At 51.8% G+C, this 17,309-nt stretch overlaps 2 protein-coding genes across 2 annotated transcripts in view; both read left to right on the top strand.

Annotated features, from left to right (window-relative positions):
• PPP2R5C (protein phosphatase 2 regulatory subunit B'gamma) overlaps positions 1-9,948 on the top strand; it is a 142,236-nt gene extending 132,288 nt beyond the window's left edge. Inside the window, exons 14-16 of the mRNA XM_007953119.2 lie at positions 737-808; positions 2,540-2,691; positions 9,720-9,948. Coding sequence (XP_007951310.2) covers positions 737-808; positions 2,540-2,691; positions 9,720-9,948 — 453 coding nt within the window. The remainder of the gene's footprint in view (positions 1-736; positions 809-2,539; positions 2,692-9,719) is intronic.
• A 109-nt stretch (positions 9,949-10,057) lies between these two features.
• DYNC1H1 (dynein cytoplasmic 1 heavy chain 1) overlaps positions 10,058-17,309 on the top strand; it is an 80,446-nt gene continuing 73,194 nt past the window's right edge. Inside the window, exon 1 of the mRNA XM_007953130.1 lies at positions 10,058-10,322. Within this exon, the coding sequence (XP_007951321.1) occupies positions 10,058-10,322 (265 nt within the window). The remainder of the gene's footprint in view (positions 10,323-17,309) is intronic.

The raw sequence follows: 17,309 nt of genomic DNA, 5'->3' as shown, positions 1-17,309 counted from the left end.
CATTCCCTGGAGAAGGATGTCATGCTTGGTAGGGTGGAGGGTCGACGAAAGAGGGGGAGGCCTTCAACGAGATGGATTGATACAGTGGCTGCAATGATGGGCTCAAGTATAGCAGGGATTGTGTGGCTGGCGTGGGATCGGGCAGTGTTTCGTTCTGCTGTGCGTGGGGTTGCTATGAGTCGGAAACGACTCGACGGCACTTAACAACAACAACAACAACAACAACAAGTTGATAAATAACACTAACCATCACAGGGGCTGAGGCAGGAACCGGGAGGCCAGCTAGCAGTCTACAGTGATAATCTTGACAAGAGCCAAGGCAGCAGGGCCACGAGGCAGCTGTGAAGAGGGGTAGAGGTGGTCAGATTTGGGATGACAGAACTGGCCACAAACTGGCTGTGTGAGAAAGCTGACTGCCTTCAGCTTTATAAAGTAATTTCTGCTTCAAGCCTCCGTTCCACAGAGTGACGGAAACGGTCTCTGTCTATTGCTTCAGTTCCAGGGGTGATGGCTGCCACGTGTGTATGGGGGAAGGTATCCCGTCACCCCCATCTATCCACTGGCATCCACAGAGGCCACTTCCTCCAGTCTGGTCTGCATGCAGCACAGCGCGTCTCACTGTGTGTCCGGCCTCCTCTCAGCTGCCTCCACACCTCACTTCTGAGCAGAGGAACAGCTGCTCTGAAACTGTTGGGGGGACAGGTCCCCCACCCACACAACCCCTTGTGCTCCCCAGAGCAATGCTGAGCTGGCCCTGCAGTGCTCAGCAAACCGGCTTCTAAACACAGGGTCTCCTCAGTCTTCATGGGTGAGGAACGGAGGAGGTGCTGAGAGGCCAAATGACTGAGCTGTTTGGTCAGCTTAGAAAGGAAATACTTTGAAGTGCTTTGATCCAGAGAAGAAGCAATTGCTGTCAAGCTTACGATAAAGGATAGATTAGCAGTCCCAGGGGCAGGGGGTTTCCAACGTCTCAGTGCTGGTATTTTCTGACAAATTATTTTATTTTGTCATCTTTGGAGTCAAGGAGGACTTTGTCTTGTCAATAAAAATGTCCCTCAGCCCCATGATGAAAGGTGACCATCATGCTGAGGTTCAGCAGATGACATGTCCTGAGCTCTTGTCTCTTGTCTCAGCAGACCCAGCACACTGGGCTGGAAATTGTGGGTTGCCTGCCAAAGGCTTATGCCCTCTGGAGCTTTCTTCAAAGCGAACACTGTGTGCTTAAGTCTCTGAGCAGGCTTTTTGGATGGACATGCGCAGTCAGCTCTAGGCCAGTGACAGCTTCCAGCCGTGCCCAGCCAGCGAGGACAACTGACGAGTTCCAGCAGTCTGGACATCAAAGGTGTACTGAATTTTTTTAAAAAAGGGGGGTGGAGTGGGGCGGGGGAAGGCCTCCAACGGGATGGACTGACACAGTGGCCGCAACGCAACGAAATAGGGAGAATTGTGAGGCTGGCGCACGACCGGGCAGTGTTTGGTGCTGTGGGTTGCTCTGAAGGGCGCCTAAGAACAGCAACACTGAATTAAATTGAATCAACGTCTCTCGGCACGTGGCCCAGCCCTGCCAGCCCGGCCCCGGGGGAATTCACAGCCTGGGAAGGAGGGAGAGTCAGCCGGGGAGGCAGGCAGTGGCAGCATCCAGGGTGGGGAGGGCCGGGACCCGGCGGACTCGGTTCTGGGACCATCGCCAGCCACACCCGGCCTGGTGGACCAGTTTCGCAGCGCCTGCCTGGTGGAGGCGGGGCCGGGACCTGCAGTTACACGGCGCAGCCACTAGATGTCAGTATGTCCCTGCTCGGAGGCAGCCACTCCCATCGTGCCCGCCCTGTCCCTGAGTGACCGCATGACCTGCTTCTGGGCAGACGGTCGAGCACCTTCCGAGATTATCGTTTACCCCAAGACCACTGTTTTAGGAACAGACAGCTGGAGCTCAGAGAGCAGGCTCTGGTCGATATTTGGGACAGGGACCGAGGATTGCCTGTGTCGCGAACCAGACCCAGCCTTGCCCTCCTGTGGTTACAGGGCTCTGGACACAGCCAGTGCCTACCTGGGGCCCCTCCTCTTTCTCTAGTGAGCGCAAGTTACTTCTCCCTCCACCCGCTACCCCATCTTCAAAACGTGGAGGTAGTAGCCGTCTCGCAGTGTCGCTGGGAACGTTAGGTAAAGCCGTTTAGCACAGGTGAAGTGATGTGGTCATCATTACTACAGTCTCGCTGGGGGACCTACTTCGGTCATGTTGTTGTTGGAAGGAACCATATCTGGAGAAGGATATCATGCTTGGTGCGGTAGAGGGTTACTGAAAAAGGCGAAGGCCATTAACGTGATGGGCTCAGCTGCAGCAGGGAGTGTGAGGCCGGCACAGGACCGGGCAGGGTTGCGTTCTGTTGTGCACAGGGTTGCTATGAGTCGGAGCTGACTCGACGGCACCTCACAACAACAAGTGGGCGATGGGAGGAAGCTGGCAGGCCTCGGGCATGAGAAAATTCCACTTCCTTCATTTCCTCTAATGTCTGATCCACGTTCCCATTGCACGGCCCAGTTGCCACAGCACAGCGGTCATGCAGCCACAGGACTTGTACAGGGACGGATCCTGCGGCAGACCTTGCTGGCCACACCCATTCCTGCCATCTTCCGGTCCCACGCCTCTCTGCAGCTCCCAGCCATGCCGTCTGCCTGGATTCTGGCCCCTGGGTGCTGCACCCTGTACTGAGGAAGCCACTCAGCTGCCTCCCCTTGCTTCAGCCCGAGGAAGTCTTTTGTGGTCCGAGGTGCTCGTCACTCCCCGCTCCTCCATGCTGCTCTGTCGCAGCAGGGACTCCGGCTGTCCCCGCCCTCCCTCTGCCATACCCCCTTTTTCTCCTAAGAGCTTGGACTTTTGGGAAACAAAGGCCTGAAAGACCAGTGGGCAGCTATTTTCAGTCCTAGGGCAACAGGCGCAGGCTGGCTCCAGCTTGAATGGGGAGAAAACCAAAACAACAAACGCACTGCCATTGAGTAGATTCTGACTCATAGCAACCCCATCAGGTTTCCAAGGCTGTAAATCTGTACAGAAGTAAACTGCCTTCTCTTCCTCCTGTGGAGCAGCTGGTGGGCTCGAACCGCCTACCTTTTGGTTAGCAGCCCAATGCCCTAACCACAGCACCACAGAGTTCCTGAAGGGGCAGAAGGAGCAGGAAAATGAAGGAAAAAAGAAGGCAGTAGAGGCTTTTCCTTATGGACAGATGTCAGTGACCATAATTTAGTTAAAACACCAGTTCCCAGCAGCCCAGTTCATAGGGGAGTTACCACAGCACATTAAGTGTCAGTAATTGCATTACATGTGTCACTGCTAGGTCTTTAACCCATGAATACATCTAATCACAGACATGCATCTGTTACTCAGTTCACTCACGGACAGCAATGTGTGTCGTCGTGCTGCCTCCTGTCTCCCAGGGATAAACCCAAAGGACAGTGTCAAAAATGGACACTTGAAAGAGGGACTTGAGGAACAAAGATGAAAGTGCAACTAATAAACTAGCAGGGATGCTGCAGGAAGGAAAACTCAAATCAAACTGAAAGGAAGTTATAGAAGAAATAGCTGCCCGTGGAAATGTCAGGGCGTTGCCACACCAGAGACTCCAGATATGCAGCCAGAGGACCTCAGAGAAGGCGAACTGATGAAAACGCAGACACGCCACGAAGGCGTAGGGTAGGGGCTGGCTCCCTGTTGTCGGTGACCGAGGAGAAGTTTAGCACGGTTCCAACTGCTCGCCACAGATTTTATACAAAGAAATAAAGCTCCTCAGTTCTTTGCCCTCCCAGGGTTTTACACTGGAGTGCACTAAATAATTACGTTTTCCTATTTTTTCGTTTCCCTGTATATTTATATTTAGTGTGCAGATCATAAAAAATTATGGATAATATTGTGTAGAATGGAAATTCGAGAACACATCATTGTGCTCATAGGAACCTGTGCGTAGACCGAGAGGCAGTCGTTCTAATGGAACAAGAGGATGCTGGTTGAATATCAGGGAAGCTGTGTGTCAGGGTTGTGTCCTTTCACCACACTTATTCAGTCTGTATGCTGAGCACATATCCGAGAAGCTGGACTATATGAAGAAGAATGTGGCATCAGGACTTGAGGAAGACTCGTTAACAACCTGAGATATACTACTGTAAAAACTCAAGGAAAGGTTCATACATGGAAGGACGCTTTCTTTGTTGGTTGCCAGGGAGGAGAGGAGAGGGGAGGGCACACTGCTAGGTAGGCAGAAGTAAGTATTGATTTGGGTGAAGGGAAGGGCAATGCACCAAAGTGAGTGATCAACACGGTGGCATTGAGGAAGAGGAAGACATAGAGGGGTGCATGGGAGGCACAGACAGAAAAGATGAACCCTTCTGCACATACTACGTTGCCAGTGATGGCAACCATTGATCTATGGGTAAATAGATGGGTTGATGGGCTGAATGATCAGTTATGTCTAGGCAAAAGAGAACTTACCCATGACCATATATAAGGTTAGCAGATGATATTTCCACATACATATTGGTATGTGCTGTAAGAATGGCCACATACCTAATAGAGCTAACAAGCAGCAAAGTTATGATCACTACTTAGCCACAGCCAACCACCCTGAGGGAGTGTGTAGCTGGACCTGTGGGCTCGGGACCATGGTCACAGGGGATATCAAGATCAATTGGCATAATAGACGATATAAAAACATTGTTCTCTATTCTCTATCCTACTTTGGTGAGTAGCAACTGGGGTCTTAAAAGCTTGCAAGTAACAATGGGTCTCTCCTCGTCCAGAGCAAAGAAGAATGAAGAAAACCAAAGATGCATGGAAACAATTAGTCCAAGGGAATAGAACATCATGCCATCCTCAGCCTACATGACCCTGAGACCAGAACTAGATGGTGCCCGGCTACCACTGGCAAGGTGGATCAGTGGAGGAGATCCTGGATAGAGTGGGAGAACAATGTGAAACAAACCTCAAAATCATTGAAAAAAAAAAAAAAAAACCAACAGATTTATTAGTCTGATAGAGCCTGGTGAGACCCCTGAGACTATGGCCCCTAGTTACCCTTCAGGTCTGAAATTGAACTCACTCCTGTGGCTTCCAGCCAAACAAAAGACAGGCACATGGGTGAACATTTACATCAGGTAGCAAACTGCTTAGGTCAATCGCGGGAGCTCAAAAGGGCAGTTTGCACAGGGAGACAGCTCAGGGGGCAGGAGTGCATAGGAAAGAAGGACACAGGGAAGAGGTAACTACGGGAGAAAGTGGGAAGAGACCTGTTACATTGTGGGCACTGCAGTCAATGTCATGAAACAAAATGTGTGTGAACTGCTGTATGGAAAATGAATTTGCTCTGTCAACTTCCACCCAAATCACAATAAAAAAAATTTTAACAACAACAAAAAAAAACTCCTGTGATACACAGATGCCACGACCTGGCTTGCTGAAAGTGAGGATGACTTGAAGCACTTAATGATGAAGATCAGACTGCAGCCTTCAGTGTGGATTACACCTCAACATCAAGAAGACGAAAGTCCTCACAACTGGACTAATAAGTAGCGTCATGATAAATGGAGAAAAGATTGAAGCTGTCAGGGATTTCATTTTATTTGCATCCACAGTCAACACCCGTGGAAGCGGCAGTCAGGAAATCAGACGATATATTGCACTGGGCAAATCTGCTGCCGAAGACCTCTTTCAAATACTAAAGACCAAAGATGTCACTTTGAAGACTAAGGGGCACCTGCCTCACGCCATGGTATTTTCAATCACCTCATATGCGTGTGAGAGCTGGACAATGAATAAGGAAAACCAAAGAAGAGTTGACACATTTGAGTTGTGGTGTTGATGAATACTGAAAGAACCATGGCATATGTGTATATACGTGTGTATGTTTACACATATGTATGTGTGTATATGTATGTGTGTATGTATACATATGTATGTGTGTATATGTACACATGTACGTGTATAGGTGTAGTATATACAGTGAAGCCTATGAGATCTGGAACTCAACTGAGCTGCCTAGTTATCCAGGTCTCACCAGTTTTCCACCTTGACAGAGGGCAGTCTTACCACTTTTCTGTCTCGTTTAGTGGAAAATAATTTCAGTTTTCCTTCTCTGACAGGCCTCACCTTACAAAGATTACAGCTTTCTCTGGTTTAAATATATACGGAGCCCTGATGGTGCAATGATTAAGTGCTTGGCTGCTAACCAAAAGGCCAATAGTTTGAATCCGCCCAGGCTCTGTGGGAGGAAGGCCAAACCATCTGCTCCCAGAAAGGTTAAAAAAACTCACTGACGCTGAGTTGGATCTGACTCATAGCGACCCGTCCTTGGGTTTCTGAGGCAGTACACTACGTGCCCAACCTTCCTTCTGAGGGGTGGCTGGTAGGTTTGAACTGCCAGTCTTCTGGTTAGTAGTGAAATGCCTTGGGCAACGTATGGAGCTGTTGCACTCTGTCACATGGGGTCGCTATGAATTGGAATCAACTCAACAGTCCCTCACAACAACATACATGGAATGTGTTTCCCAGACTCTCTTGCAGCAAGAGTCCTGATGAAAATCTGCGGGGTGGGGTGGGGTGGGGGTGGAGGAAGCCTGTCAGCATGTCCAAGCTGAGTGGCCAGGAGACATGTCTGATGACTCTTTTTTCCAAGGAATTTTGCAGTCACAGGCAGTAAAGAGCTGGAGAGGTGTAGGGAAGGAGGCGTGGCAGGGTTTTCAATTATTGTTAGTATTTATTTTTAAAGAAAGAATGCATTACAATAGGTTGGAGCCCGTGGGAAGGGAAGGAGAGAACCTTCAGCAGTGAGCAGACAGTTGCAGAAGTCGCGTCGCGAGCGGGGCGGAGTCCAGCACACAGAGGGCGCTGTGCCGGCGCTGCGGACACAGCCGGGTCTTTAGGAGAGGAAGGGCGGGGCTCCGACGGGAGGCGCCTGGCGCAGAGCGCAATGTGGGCGCTTGCAGCGGCTGGGGGGCTGCGCGGGCCGACCCAGCAGTCAGGAGCGCAGGAGAGGGATCGTCCGCGCGCTTGGGGACAGCTCTCCAACAGCTCCCGCATGGGTGGTGGGATGCGAGCCGGCCCGCGGGCGGGGGGCCCCTGATGGTCACTGCCGTGGCTCGTCCTGGGACTTTGGACGGGCGACCCCGGTGACCTTGGGAAGGTGCGCGCCGCCGGGGACTGGCAGCCGGGGCCTCCCTGCGGGGGAATCCCGTGCACACCTCTGGAGGGCGCGCGGACACCGTCTGCTCCTGGCATGCGCTCACCCACCCCACTCCCAAACCGCACCCGCGCGGGTCTTGCAGCCCCCGGGGCCCGGGCTTGGCTCATGCCTCAGCCTGACCTCGTTGGGACAGGCCCGAGGTCTGGAAGGGGCGTCCCCAGAACACGCCCGGAGCGCGAGGGCCAGCCCAGCCCTCCAGCGCCCAGGGCGGCCAGACCGTTGGCCGCCTGAGCTAAACGTATACCTGGACGTCGTCGGGGAGTGGAGGGAGACCCTGGCGCGGAACGCTTGAAGGTGTCGGGCCAATGAGAGAGAAGTCCACTAAGGGGCTGGGCTGCCCAAGGGTTGGGAGTGGCAGAAGCCGGCCCAGCTTGGATGTGAGGAGCCACCAGTGCGTCTTTTAAAGGGGGGCATGGTGGGAGAGGGCCACACTCTCATTAGCTTAGAAAGGTGGCCCCAGTGTCTGGTAGAATACCCAGGCCACAGCTCGGAATGAATTGTCCCTCCCCTCCCCCGGCACTGCCAATGGAAAGCAGATTCCAGGATGGCCAGTGGTGTTCCTGGGAGGTGCCAATAAATGGTTCATGTCCTAGGTTGCTATCGGAAGGTTAAAGGTTGGCGACACCTAGGAGGACAGCATGGCAATCTACGTCCAAAAAAAAAAAATCACCCAATGACAACCCTATGGAGCCTTGTTCTGCTTTGACACACACGGGACGTCATGCGTTTGGCAGCTAGGGTTCAGTACAGACAAGAGGAAGTAGAGGTGCCAGCCCAGCAAGACCTTGGGAGCGCCAGATTGGAGTTGCCCCCCCACACACACACACCTCACACACATACACACACCCAGGCTTGGCTTGGGGCATGGCAGGGGCAGAGTCCTGAGCAAGGAGCCTGGAAGTGGCCCTCACCCTGCAACCCCAGGGGTGTCTAGCCAGCCTGGTTCCTGGTGAGTCCATGGCCCCAGGGAAGACACACTCAGCACCTTGCTTCTCAGCACTCAGTCTGTGTCGATCTTGCTTGTTTTTTAATTAAAAGTACCAAGAATATTTAGAGAACCGACACCACAACACCAGACACCACGCAAGCTGCAAGCTCTGTCGGTTAATGTATGAATCCTGGCAGGTTGATTCTTCCAGTTCTTAATTTCCATCCCCTCAGAAATAACAAACGCTTTGTATTTCAAGCCTCTCCTGTAAGGTTGCGAATGCAGAGGTTGTTGCTCTGGGCCCTGGCTCGGTGCCAGGCTGCAGACAAGTGCCTGGATTTCCCAGCGGCTGCGTCTCGGCTGGTGCTGACTCACCACACAGCTTGGATGCAGCCTCTCCATGTGCCAGGGCCCTGCCCAGCTTCCGGGTCTGACTGTGTATGGCCAGTCCAGGGTTGACTGACTTGTACCTAACGCATTGTCCCCTCTGTACCTGTTCCTGCCCCAAAGCCCTCAGCTTGGTGCCCTGCCTGCAGTGAGTCCTCAGCTATGTGTAGCGGGTGGCGGTGTTACTCTCATTCGTTACTAGCATACTGGGCACATCGGTGCCGCTGCTTGTTTTATTTCCCAGAAGGTTGTTTAGAACAACTCTGGCCCATCTCACGAGGGTGGCCTGAGGGCTGAAGGAGGGCAGAGGATAAGGTCTCACTGTGTACCTTGTTCTGTAAGCTTAAGAGGAGAGCCAGGTGGGTAGTCTCTGTGTCCTCCCCTCCCCTAAGAGCTCAGCACTGGGTGAACCAGCAAGGAGAGAGCATTTTGTATGTTTCACAGTTTTCCAAAGATGCCATAGGGACATCAGAGCATCTCATCCCTATTCCACCAACCAGGCCTCAGCTCTCTGACTGCACACTCGGATACAGCCAATCACCTTTGGCTTCTCATCTGCTGGATCTAAGGAACAAGTTGGGAGTTGGAACTTCAAAGGCCAATTCCTGCTGCTCAAAACTGTCATCTCTAATGACAAACGTGGGTAGCAGGGATTCTCACCCTTAAGTGGTCTCAGTGTTGGGAAGGAAGGCGAGGCAGGTCAGAGCCAGCCCGGGAAGGGCAGTATTAGCAGGCCGGCATCTAGTCCTGGACCCATAGACCCCCAGACCAAGGCGCAGAATGACAGGACCACCCCAGGTCTCCCTCTTAGTCCTCACAGCATCCTTATGGAGGATTTTTGGTCAGTAGGAGCCAAGGCCCGTCACAGACCCCATCCCACCTTTCAGGTGTCATCTTACCTTACATTGCCTCAGCTGTCAGTACTCCAGCCACAACCTTCACCCCTTTGCTTGCTTCCTCTGTTTCCGGCCTAGTAATATGACTGTCCTGACATATCCTTCATCTCCTCCCCATCTGAAGAATGTCTTCGCTTCCCCTGTGTCTATCTACTGAAGAATTTACAATACATTTATATTCAATGTCTGTATTTATTCATTCATGTAGTCATTCATTCATTCAAGGTTAAGTGCTTAGAACAATGCTGGGCACAAGCTGATATTTATGTCTTGTGCTGTTAGCTTCGCTGCGGCCGCAGCAGTCAGCAAGACCTCCCGCAGTTACCCTGGCGGTCTTCAGGCACTGGGTGCGGAGACTGCCCGGCCGCCCCCCAGCGCGAGGACTACAAGTCCCAGTAGGCCGCACGGCGGCGTTGCCGGAGCGCGCGTGCGCGACGTGTTGACGCAAGGCCGCGAGCAAGCTCCGGTGGCTGCGGCTGGCGGGCTGGGCGGAGCCGGCGGCTGCCTTTAGGGTGGAGCCCGCGCCGCGCCCTCAGTCAGCCGCTGGTAGCGGACGGCGCGGCTTCCTGCGGCCGTTTCTCTCCCTGTCTCGCGGAGTCTCGGCCCCCGCGAGCGGCACCATGTCGGAGCCCGGTGGCGGCGGCGGCGGCGGCGGCGAGGACAGCTCGGCCGGCCTGGAGGTGTCGGCCGTGCAGAATGTGGCCGACGTGTCGGTGCTGCAGAAGCACCTACGCAAGCTGGTGCCGCTGCTGCTGGAGGACGGCGGCGAGGCGCCGGCCGCGCTCGAGGCGGCGCTGGAGGAGAAGAGCGCCCTGGAGCACATGCGGAAGTTCCTGTCCGACCCTCAGGTCCACACGGTGCTGGTGGAGCGCTCCACCCTCAAAGGTGCCCAGCTGGGGCGGGGCGGCCGGGCCGCAGCCAGCCCGGGAAGGGTCCGCGCGGAGCCCAGGGCTGGCGGGTCTCTCAGGGCCTCAGACAGCCCCAGGCAGGGCCCCCCCACGGCCGCAGAGACCCCGGAGGGCAGGGCCGGCTAGGTCTGCACGGCGGCAGACAGCCCCAGACACGGTCCCCCCCGGCCGCAGAGACCCCGGGGAGGGTCCCCGCGGAGGGCACGGCCGCCCTCGCCACACCCCCTGGCCAGGCAGGGGCGCCAGAGCGTGTGCCCGCCGGGGCCGCAAGGAGAGGTGAGGGTGCCCCTCTCTTGCCGTCACTGCACACAATGGGACGTCTTTGTCTGCTCGGGCCTCTCAAGATGGCCGAGCGGGGTGGAGACAGCGTCTCCCGGCTGAGTGCGGGCGGAGGCCGCATCCCTGCCTCCCATGTCACATGAGCTTTCCGGTTTCGATTTGTGCCCGAGCCAGGCCCGCCTGGAGAGCGATGTGCCGTGGCCAGCGGGATCCCCACCCCGAAGGGGGCTCGGGCGCCTGCAGGGCGTCCCCGGGAGATGCCCACTCCGAGGTCTCCCTCTGGGTCCTCACAGCCTCCTTGGTGATGGCTGTGTCTTTCCGTTTTCACCTTGGCCTTCAGTGACTTGCACAGGGTCCCTAGACTAGGTTGATCACCGCCACTTCAGTCCGTTGCATATTTTCCTCAGCAGACCTGGTATTTGTGCAATTTACGCAGTCCCAGTGACCACTGTGATATCCTAGTCTGATTTTACAGAGAAATAAAAAGTAACAGCCGAAAACAAAGAGGTTAGACACCTAGCGGAGCGGGCAGGAGGGTTTGCACCTTCCAGGTGTGTGGGCTCCGGGGACAGCCCTGGTGACCCTGGGAGCCTGGAGCTTGCCCGCAGGGAGGGTTTGGGGTTGATGGGTTAAGACCTCTTTGTGCTCTTCGTAGTGAGCATGTTTGATGAGGGTCCATGGGTGTGGCACCTGGGGACTGGGCCCGGGCCTGGCTGTGCCCTGGGAAATGGTAATGCTGGCATGGGAGGGATTGATAATGGTCCGGAAATATTTACCAGCAGTCTGCTTACAGTCTCCAAAAACTGCATGGTTGTGTCGTCATCCGTAGGATAACCCATACCAGAGACCCGGCGTCTGCCTTGTATTGCTTTCTGGTTGTTTCTTTCAAAGGTTTCTGTTGCTGGAAAGATGCTTCATTGTAACCTTGGTTCTAGGGGAGGCAGGAGAGACAGAGGTGCCCCGCGGAATAGTCCAGACAGTTAAGGCATTCCAGTGTGCTTAGGGTGTTAACGTTTGGGGTTATGGTTTCTACATGGAAACCACAAGTTTTGTTTTTTTAACATTTAACCCATGCACTCGTTTTTCAAAAAGAGGATGCAGGTAGACATTGTAGAAAATGTGAAGTACACACACAAATAAAATTTAAATTACCTGGAATCCTTCCACCCAGCTGTAACCACTGTCAGCAGTTTGTTATATGTCTTTCTGGTCAATTCTCAATGCATGTATATTGCTTTATTACATATATATATATATATATATATATATATATATATATATATATATGCAATGCTTTCTTACAAAATGTTTTGATCCCCTCTCTAAGTTACTGTGTTTTGAATAATTTTACCTTGGTTAATTCTTGATTGTTGTTATTGCACAATTTATATACTGAAATCTGAGTTCTTCCTTGAGGCGCAATTTGTTTTTATGGGTAAAAATTGCAAGTTTTGTTCTTTGTTTCTAGAGTGTTCCTCAGTTATTTACTTTTTTTTTTCCCAAAACAACTTAGAATCACACATTGCTAAAATTATTTTTTTGCGGCGAGAGGAGAACCTAATTTCTGTGGTATCCTTTCTAGCACAGAGATCTCTGTGGGCTCTTTTTGGATACATTTTCTCCCTTTTCAGTAAAATAGATACCCAGACGCCCAAATCCTGGCTCCACAGTGACTTGCAGTTTTGAGAGTTGGCTGAGGAATGAGATCATCTAAAATTGAAATCCTACCTCATTCCTGTATTTATAGAAATTTCTGGAGTATTTTTAGTAATTTAACCTGTTTTTAATCTTTTCTTACTTATGACAATCTAAGGAGAGGTGTGGACATTAATTTGATGCTAATTTCGGCATCAGGCAGCACTAGCACAGTTTAGATACACTGAGTGCAGGCCCAGGAAACCCGTGGGATGGCTGTCCCCTGCGTGATTTTATGCATTAGTGTTGGTATTTGTACATTTAAACGAATATGAGCATCTAGTGGTTAAACGCAGTGAAGAGGTGAGCTTGCATTAAGGTGGAATACAAATCTAATTTGTTTAAATTGAATGAAGACCATCACCACCGATGAAGTCATGTAACTGTTGAATGAACAGGGTAAATCGCTTTTTTTTTTAGGCCCCTTTTATCCTGTGGAAAGAATGTCCCAAATATTTGGAACTGAATAGAGAAGCGTTTTTTACATGAAGTCAAATAAGACAAAACAAAACAACCCAACCTCCCTGCCATCCAGTTGATGCCAAGTCATAGCAACTCCCATTGGGTTTCCAAGGGTATAAATGGTTACAGAAGCAGACTGCCCCATCTTTCTTCCTCAGAGCAGCTAGTGGGTTCAAAACACCCACCTTTTGGTCAGCAGTCATATGCCTTAACTACTACACCACCAGAGGTCCTTTGAAGTCATACAGACTTTTATTAAGCTACTCCAGTTAACTCTATGTTTGGTTTTTTTTTTTGTCATTAAAATATGGCATTCCTGTAGTGCAAGACAAAGGTTGTGACTTTAACAGGTTATTCTGACAGTGAGGAATTGGAGACTCAGCAGGAAAGGGAATGTTGAGTTTGTAGCCCCTGGAAAGGAGTCACCCTTCAGCACTGTCTGGCCTGTGGGAACAATCTGTTCTGCGCAGTCCACTTAGGAGCTGTGAGCAGAGGGTCTGTCTGTGCCCTGGGAGCCAGGCCCTCGCCGTGGTCACGGCGCTGTTGGTGGTCGGTTTAGCCTGTGAGGGGTCAGGGCTGTGACACGAGTATTCCAGGGTGCCGCTGGAACAGGTGAAGAGGAGCAGATAACCGTGCTTCAGCTGCCAGCCCCTGGAACTGGCAGCCCGTTCCTTGGGGACCAGCCAGAGATGGGGCGCTTGCTGGGCCGAATTGGTTTAACTCACACACGTCTTGCTTGACCCAGCCGTATGTTCAGAATTTTGTCTCTAAGACCAAAAACAGTGATTCCCTTAGTCCCTACTAACTTGAAGCTTGGAATGAAAGATTTTCTTAAGAGAGGTGATTTGGAAGGGTCCCTCCCTCTTCCTGAGCGCGGGTGATGAGTAAGGGCTGGCTGTGGGCTGAATAAAGCCCACCACCTGGAGATCTAGTTGTGCAGGGATGTTTTGGGGGGGGTTTTAAACCAGTGTTTTCTGAGGATTTAATGTAGTGGAATGATGCCTGACGAGCTGGTGTTTGTTTCTACTTGGCTTGGCGCCGGAGGTTAATGGCGAGGTAAGCGGGCTGGGGGCTGCATCCTCAGCATTGTAGCATGTCAGCAGGGCAGCAGGAGAGAGTCCAGCCTCTGCCTCTCCCACGGGAGGAAACTGAAGCCCCCGGAATTTGAGACCCAGACGGGAAGAGGGTTTCGAACCCTAAAACTAACCGCTCTGCAATTCCTTGGTATCCTTTAAATGGGGGTTTTGTTTTCATCTATTTCTTATGGATTATGTTGTTTGAATTAGTCTTAGCCTTAACAAGTGCTCAGTCTTAAGTCCTTGGGAATTAATAACATCCTAGTTTTTCCCAACTCCTTATTTCTCACCCTCTGGAAACAGCAGGATGGACCCCCGTTTCCATTCCACACAAGTATTCCAGGTGCCACGCTCCCCTGTTCCTAGCAATGCGACAAGTCTCAGGGTGAAGAGGAAGTGCAGGCGTCCTCGCCTGTCCCCAGCCTTACGCAGAGCAGGGGTGGGGTGGCAGGCAAGTACGGGTCCTGGAGGATGAAAGGCTGAACACCTAGGTGACACCACAGAGGGGACGGGAGAGAGCGTATGATGGCGGTTGGCCCTGTGAGTCGGTCTTGGCGTGTTGTGGAGCTTGTAAGGGAAAGAATGTGAAAGAGAAAAAGAACCAAGAGACGTGGAACAAGTAATTTTGGAAGTGTGTGTGGCCCAAAGGAAATGCGTGGCTTCAGGTGTGGCTGGACCAGCCTCGTGTGGCTGGGGGAGAGCGGAACGGGCTGTGGTGCCAGATCCCTGGGCTCTGCCCCTGTTGTCCATGGCCTCTCGTCAGAGTTTGTGAAACTGTGGACTACTTAAAGGGACCATTAGGAATTGGAGTGTCGTTCTGAAGGAACCCTGGTGGCACAATGGGTCAGCGCGCTTGGCTGCTAACTGAGAGGTCAGCTGTTGGAACCCACCAGCCGCTCCTTGGGGAGAGACTTGGTGACCTACTGCGTGAAGCTTAAAGCCTGGGGAACCCTACAGGGCATGTCTCCGCTGTCCCACTGGGTCCCTGTGGGTGGGTGAACACCAGTGTAATTCTTCAGGTAATTGAACTTAGAGCATTTTTATGTTTCATCAAATATGGCATGGGCTCTCCTTGTTCACAGTGTAGGGATAGAAATCGCTAGTGGATCGAAACACCTTAGCCTTTCAGTCTGTGTCGGGAGAAGGTCAGCCAGGATGCTCCTTAGAAGCGAGGATGGTCAGACTTCCTCTTGGCAACTTCGGACATGTTCTCAGGAGGGCCTGGTCCCTGGAGAAGGACGCCGTGCTTGGTGAAGCAGAGGGTCAGTGCACAGGAGAAGCCCTCAGCGAGGTGGACTCACGCAGTGGCTGCGAGGAAGGGCCCAGGCGTAGCAAGGATGGTGAGGCTGGAGCAGACCGGGCAGGGCTTTGTTCTGTTATGCACAGGGTCGCTGTGAGTCGGAACCCTTCGTGATACCGAGTGACAGGATGGCTACAACAGGAGCTCAAGAAACAGCCCAGTATGTGGGGGGGCCGGGGCTGCCTTGATCCCTTGGACATACTCACCGTTAGTGCAGTACCGTCCACCGGCCGTTCACTGGTGACTGTCCAGCGTCGGGGCCCGACTCAGACTTTGCTGAGAGTGCCTGGCCTGATGCAGCATGCACCTGGTGCTTGCGTGTTCACTCCCAGCGTAACGGGATAATCGCTTCCTGTTACAGGGGAACAACCAAGAGGACCTCCTTCTGAACAATTTTTAAAAGCGTTTCTGCAGAGGTGGAGTGTCCAACAGTTGTTATTTTGAAAATGTCATAATTCACAAAGAGGAGAAAGGATTATGAAATAATGGCATAGGTTCTTACACTATAAATGGGAGTCAGACAGAATTTGCTTGATCTGTGATTGTCCAGGGAGAACCCGTCAACAGCCAATCCGACTTGTGTTCTGTGATGGATTGGTAACGACTTCCATAAGTCAGTGTCATCAAGAGGAGCAGGGACAGGGACTGGGGACGTGGTTGCATTGTCTGTGGCTTGGGATTATGTCATTGGGCGTGGCTCTGCCTTCCTGGCGGAGCGAGCTGCACTTTACTGCATTGCAGTGTTCCTGGGAGGAGGCCACAGAGCCATGACGCATCGCCTGGCACGGTGTCTGGTTGCTTTAACCCGTTTGCATCAGGAAGTGCCCACCACGTGGTTACTGCCTCCTGGCAGCATATTCCCCGGGGGTTGGTTTGTATAGATGGTAGCTCTGGGTCTGGGGGAAGAAAGGATGCAGAGCTCACATAGCCCCTTTGTAGTTCTGTCAGAAGTGATGGCCCCCGTGACTAAGGAATGCGACTTTATTTCCCGTGTATCATTTGCGTGCTACTTGATGGCATGTATGCTTTATGTGAATCATGAAACAGTATTGCAGAAAGTTCAGAAAATTTTGGGGAAAAACACTTCCTAATCCCACACCCGGGAGCTCTGGTAACATAGTGCCTAAGGCACTTGACTGCTCACCAGAAGGCTGGCGGTTCAAACCACCAGCCACTCCTTGGAAGGAAGGTTGGGCAATCCTACTTCCGTAGTGATACTGCCTTGGAAACCCAAGGAGGGGTCGCTATGAGTCCCCGACTGGAGGGCAAACAACAACAACAACAATCCCACACCCTGATAACGATTTTAATTTGGAGTGTTTCCTGTAGTCTTTGTCTATGTGTTGGCACTTTGCAGTTGGCAGTCAAATTGTGTTATCTCGAGTATCTACATTTGAATGGTTAGAAAAAGCAATTGCTCAGTGTATTGTTGTTTAAATAGCCATTTTGTAAAGACAGCTGGAGAGACCTGGCACACTTGAACGGTGGCTCCTCCTCTCCTTCCTGAAATTAATTGAAAGCAGTCTTCCGAAGATTTACTTTTTTCTGGAGAGATGCACTAGCATTTATACTCTTCTAGTGTGAGTTTTTGTCTCATCTTACAACGAACGAAACAGACAGCTTTTGCTTAGATGCTGTACAGAAACCATACAGGCCACCTCGTTCAGTATCCCGCCACCTCCGCTGTCCATTTTATGTGTCAAGAATTTGAAGCCCAGAGGAAGGACAGTGGCTCACTTAGCTTGTAAGTGACAGGATTGGACCCCAGATCTGTGATTGTGAAATTTATTGCCCTTTCTGTTAACATCCAGACTTAAAGTGAAGGCCAACGTCATGAAAGAAGCATATTTCATTAGTCCTTGGGTTGTGGTTTTTGCTCACAGGACCTTTCATTCAGTCCATCATAGCATGGATAATGTGCTCAGTGTGTTTAGCAGTTAGTAGATCGATGCTGGAGGCAGACGTTTGGGTTATTGTCCATTCTTACAAATGTTGTATTTTAACTTTTCTTCCCCCCTTCACCCAGATTACTGTATATCTCTACCCTCTAGTTAGTGGTTTACCCTCCCTTCCCCACTCACCTCTGGTAACCATCAAAGAATATTTCTTTTTCACATGCCCATCAACAGAAGAATGGATAACCAAACTGGTA

This window comes from Orycteropus afer, unplaced genomic scaffold, assembly GCF_000298275.1.
Source record: "Orycteropus afer afer isolate SDZICR_OR568_19922 unplaced genomic scaffold, OryAfe1.0 scaffold00371, whole genome shotgun sequence".
Lineage (NCBI taxonomy): Eukaryota > Metazoa > Chordata > Mammalia > Tubulidentata > Orycteropodidae > Orycteropus > Orycteropus afer.
Note: the sequence above shows the minus strand (reverse complement) of the source record. Positions and strands in the feature narration are given on the sequence as shown.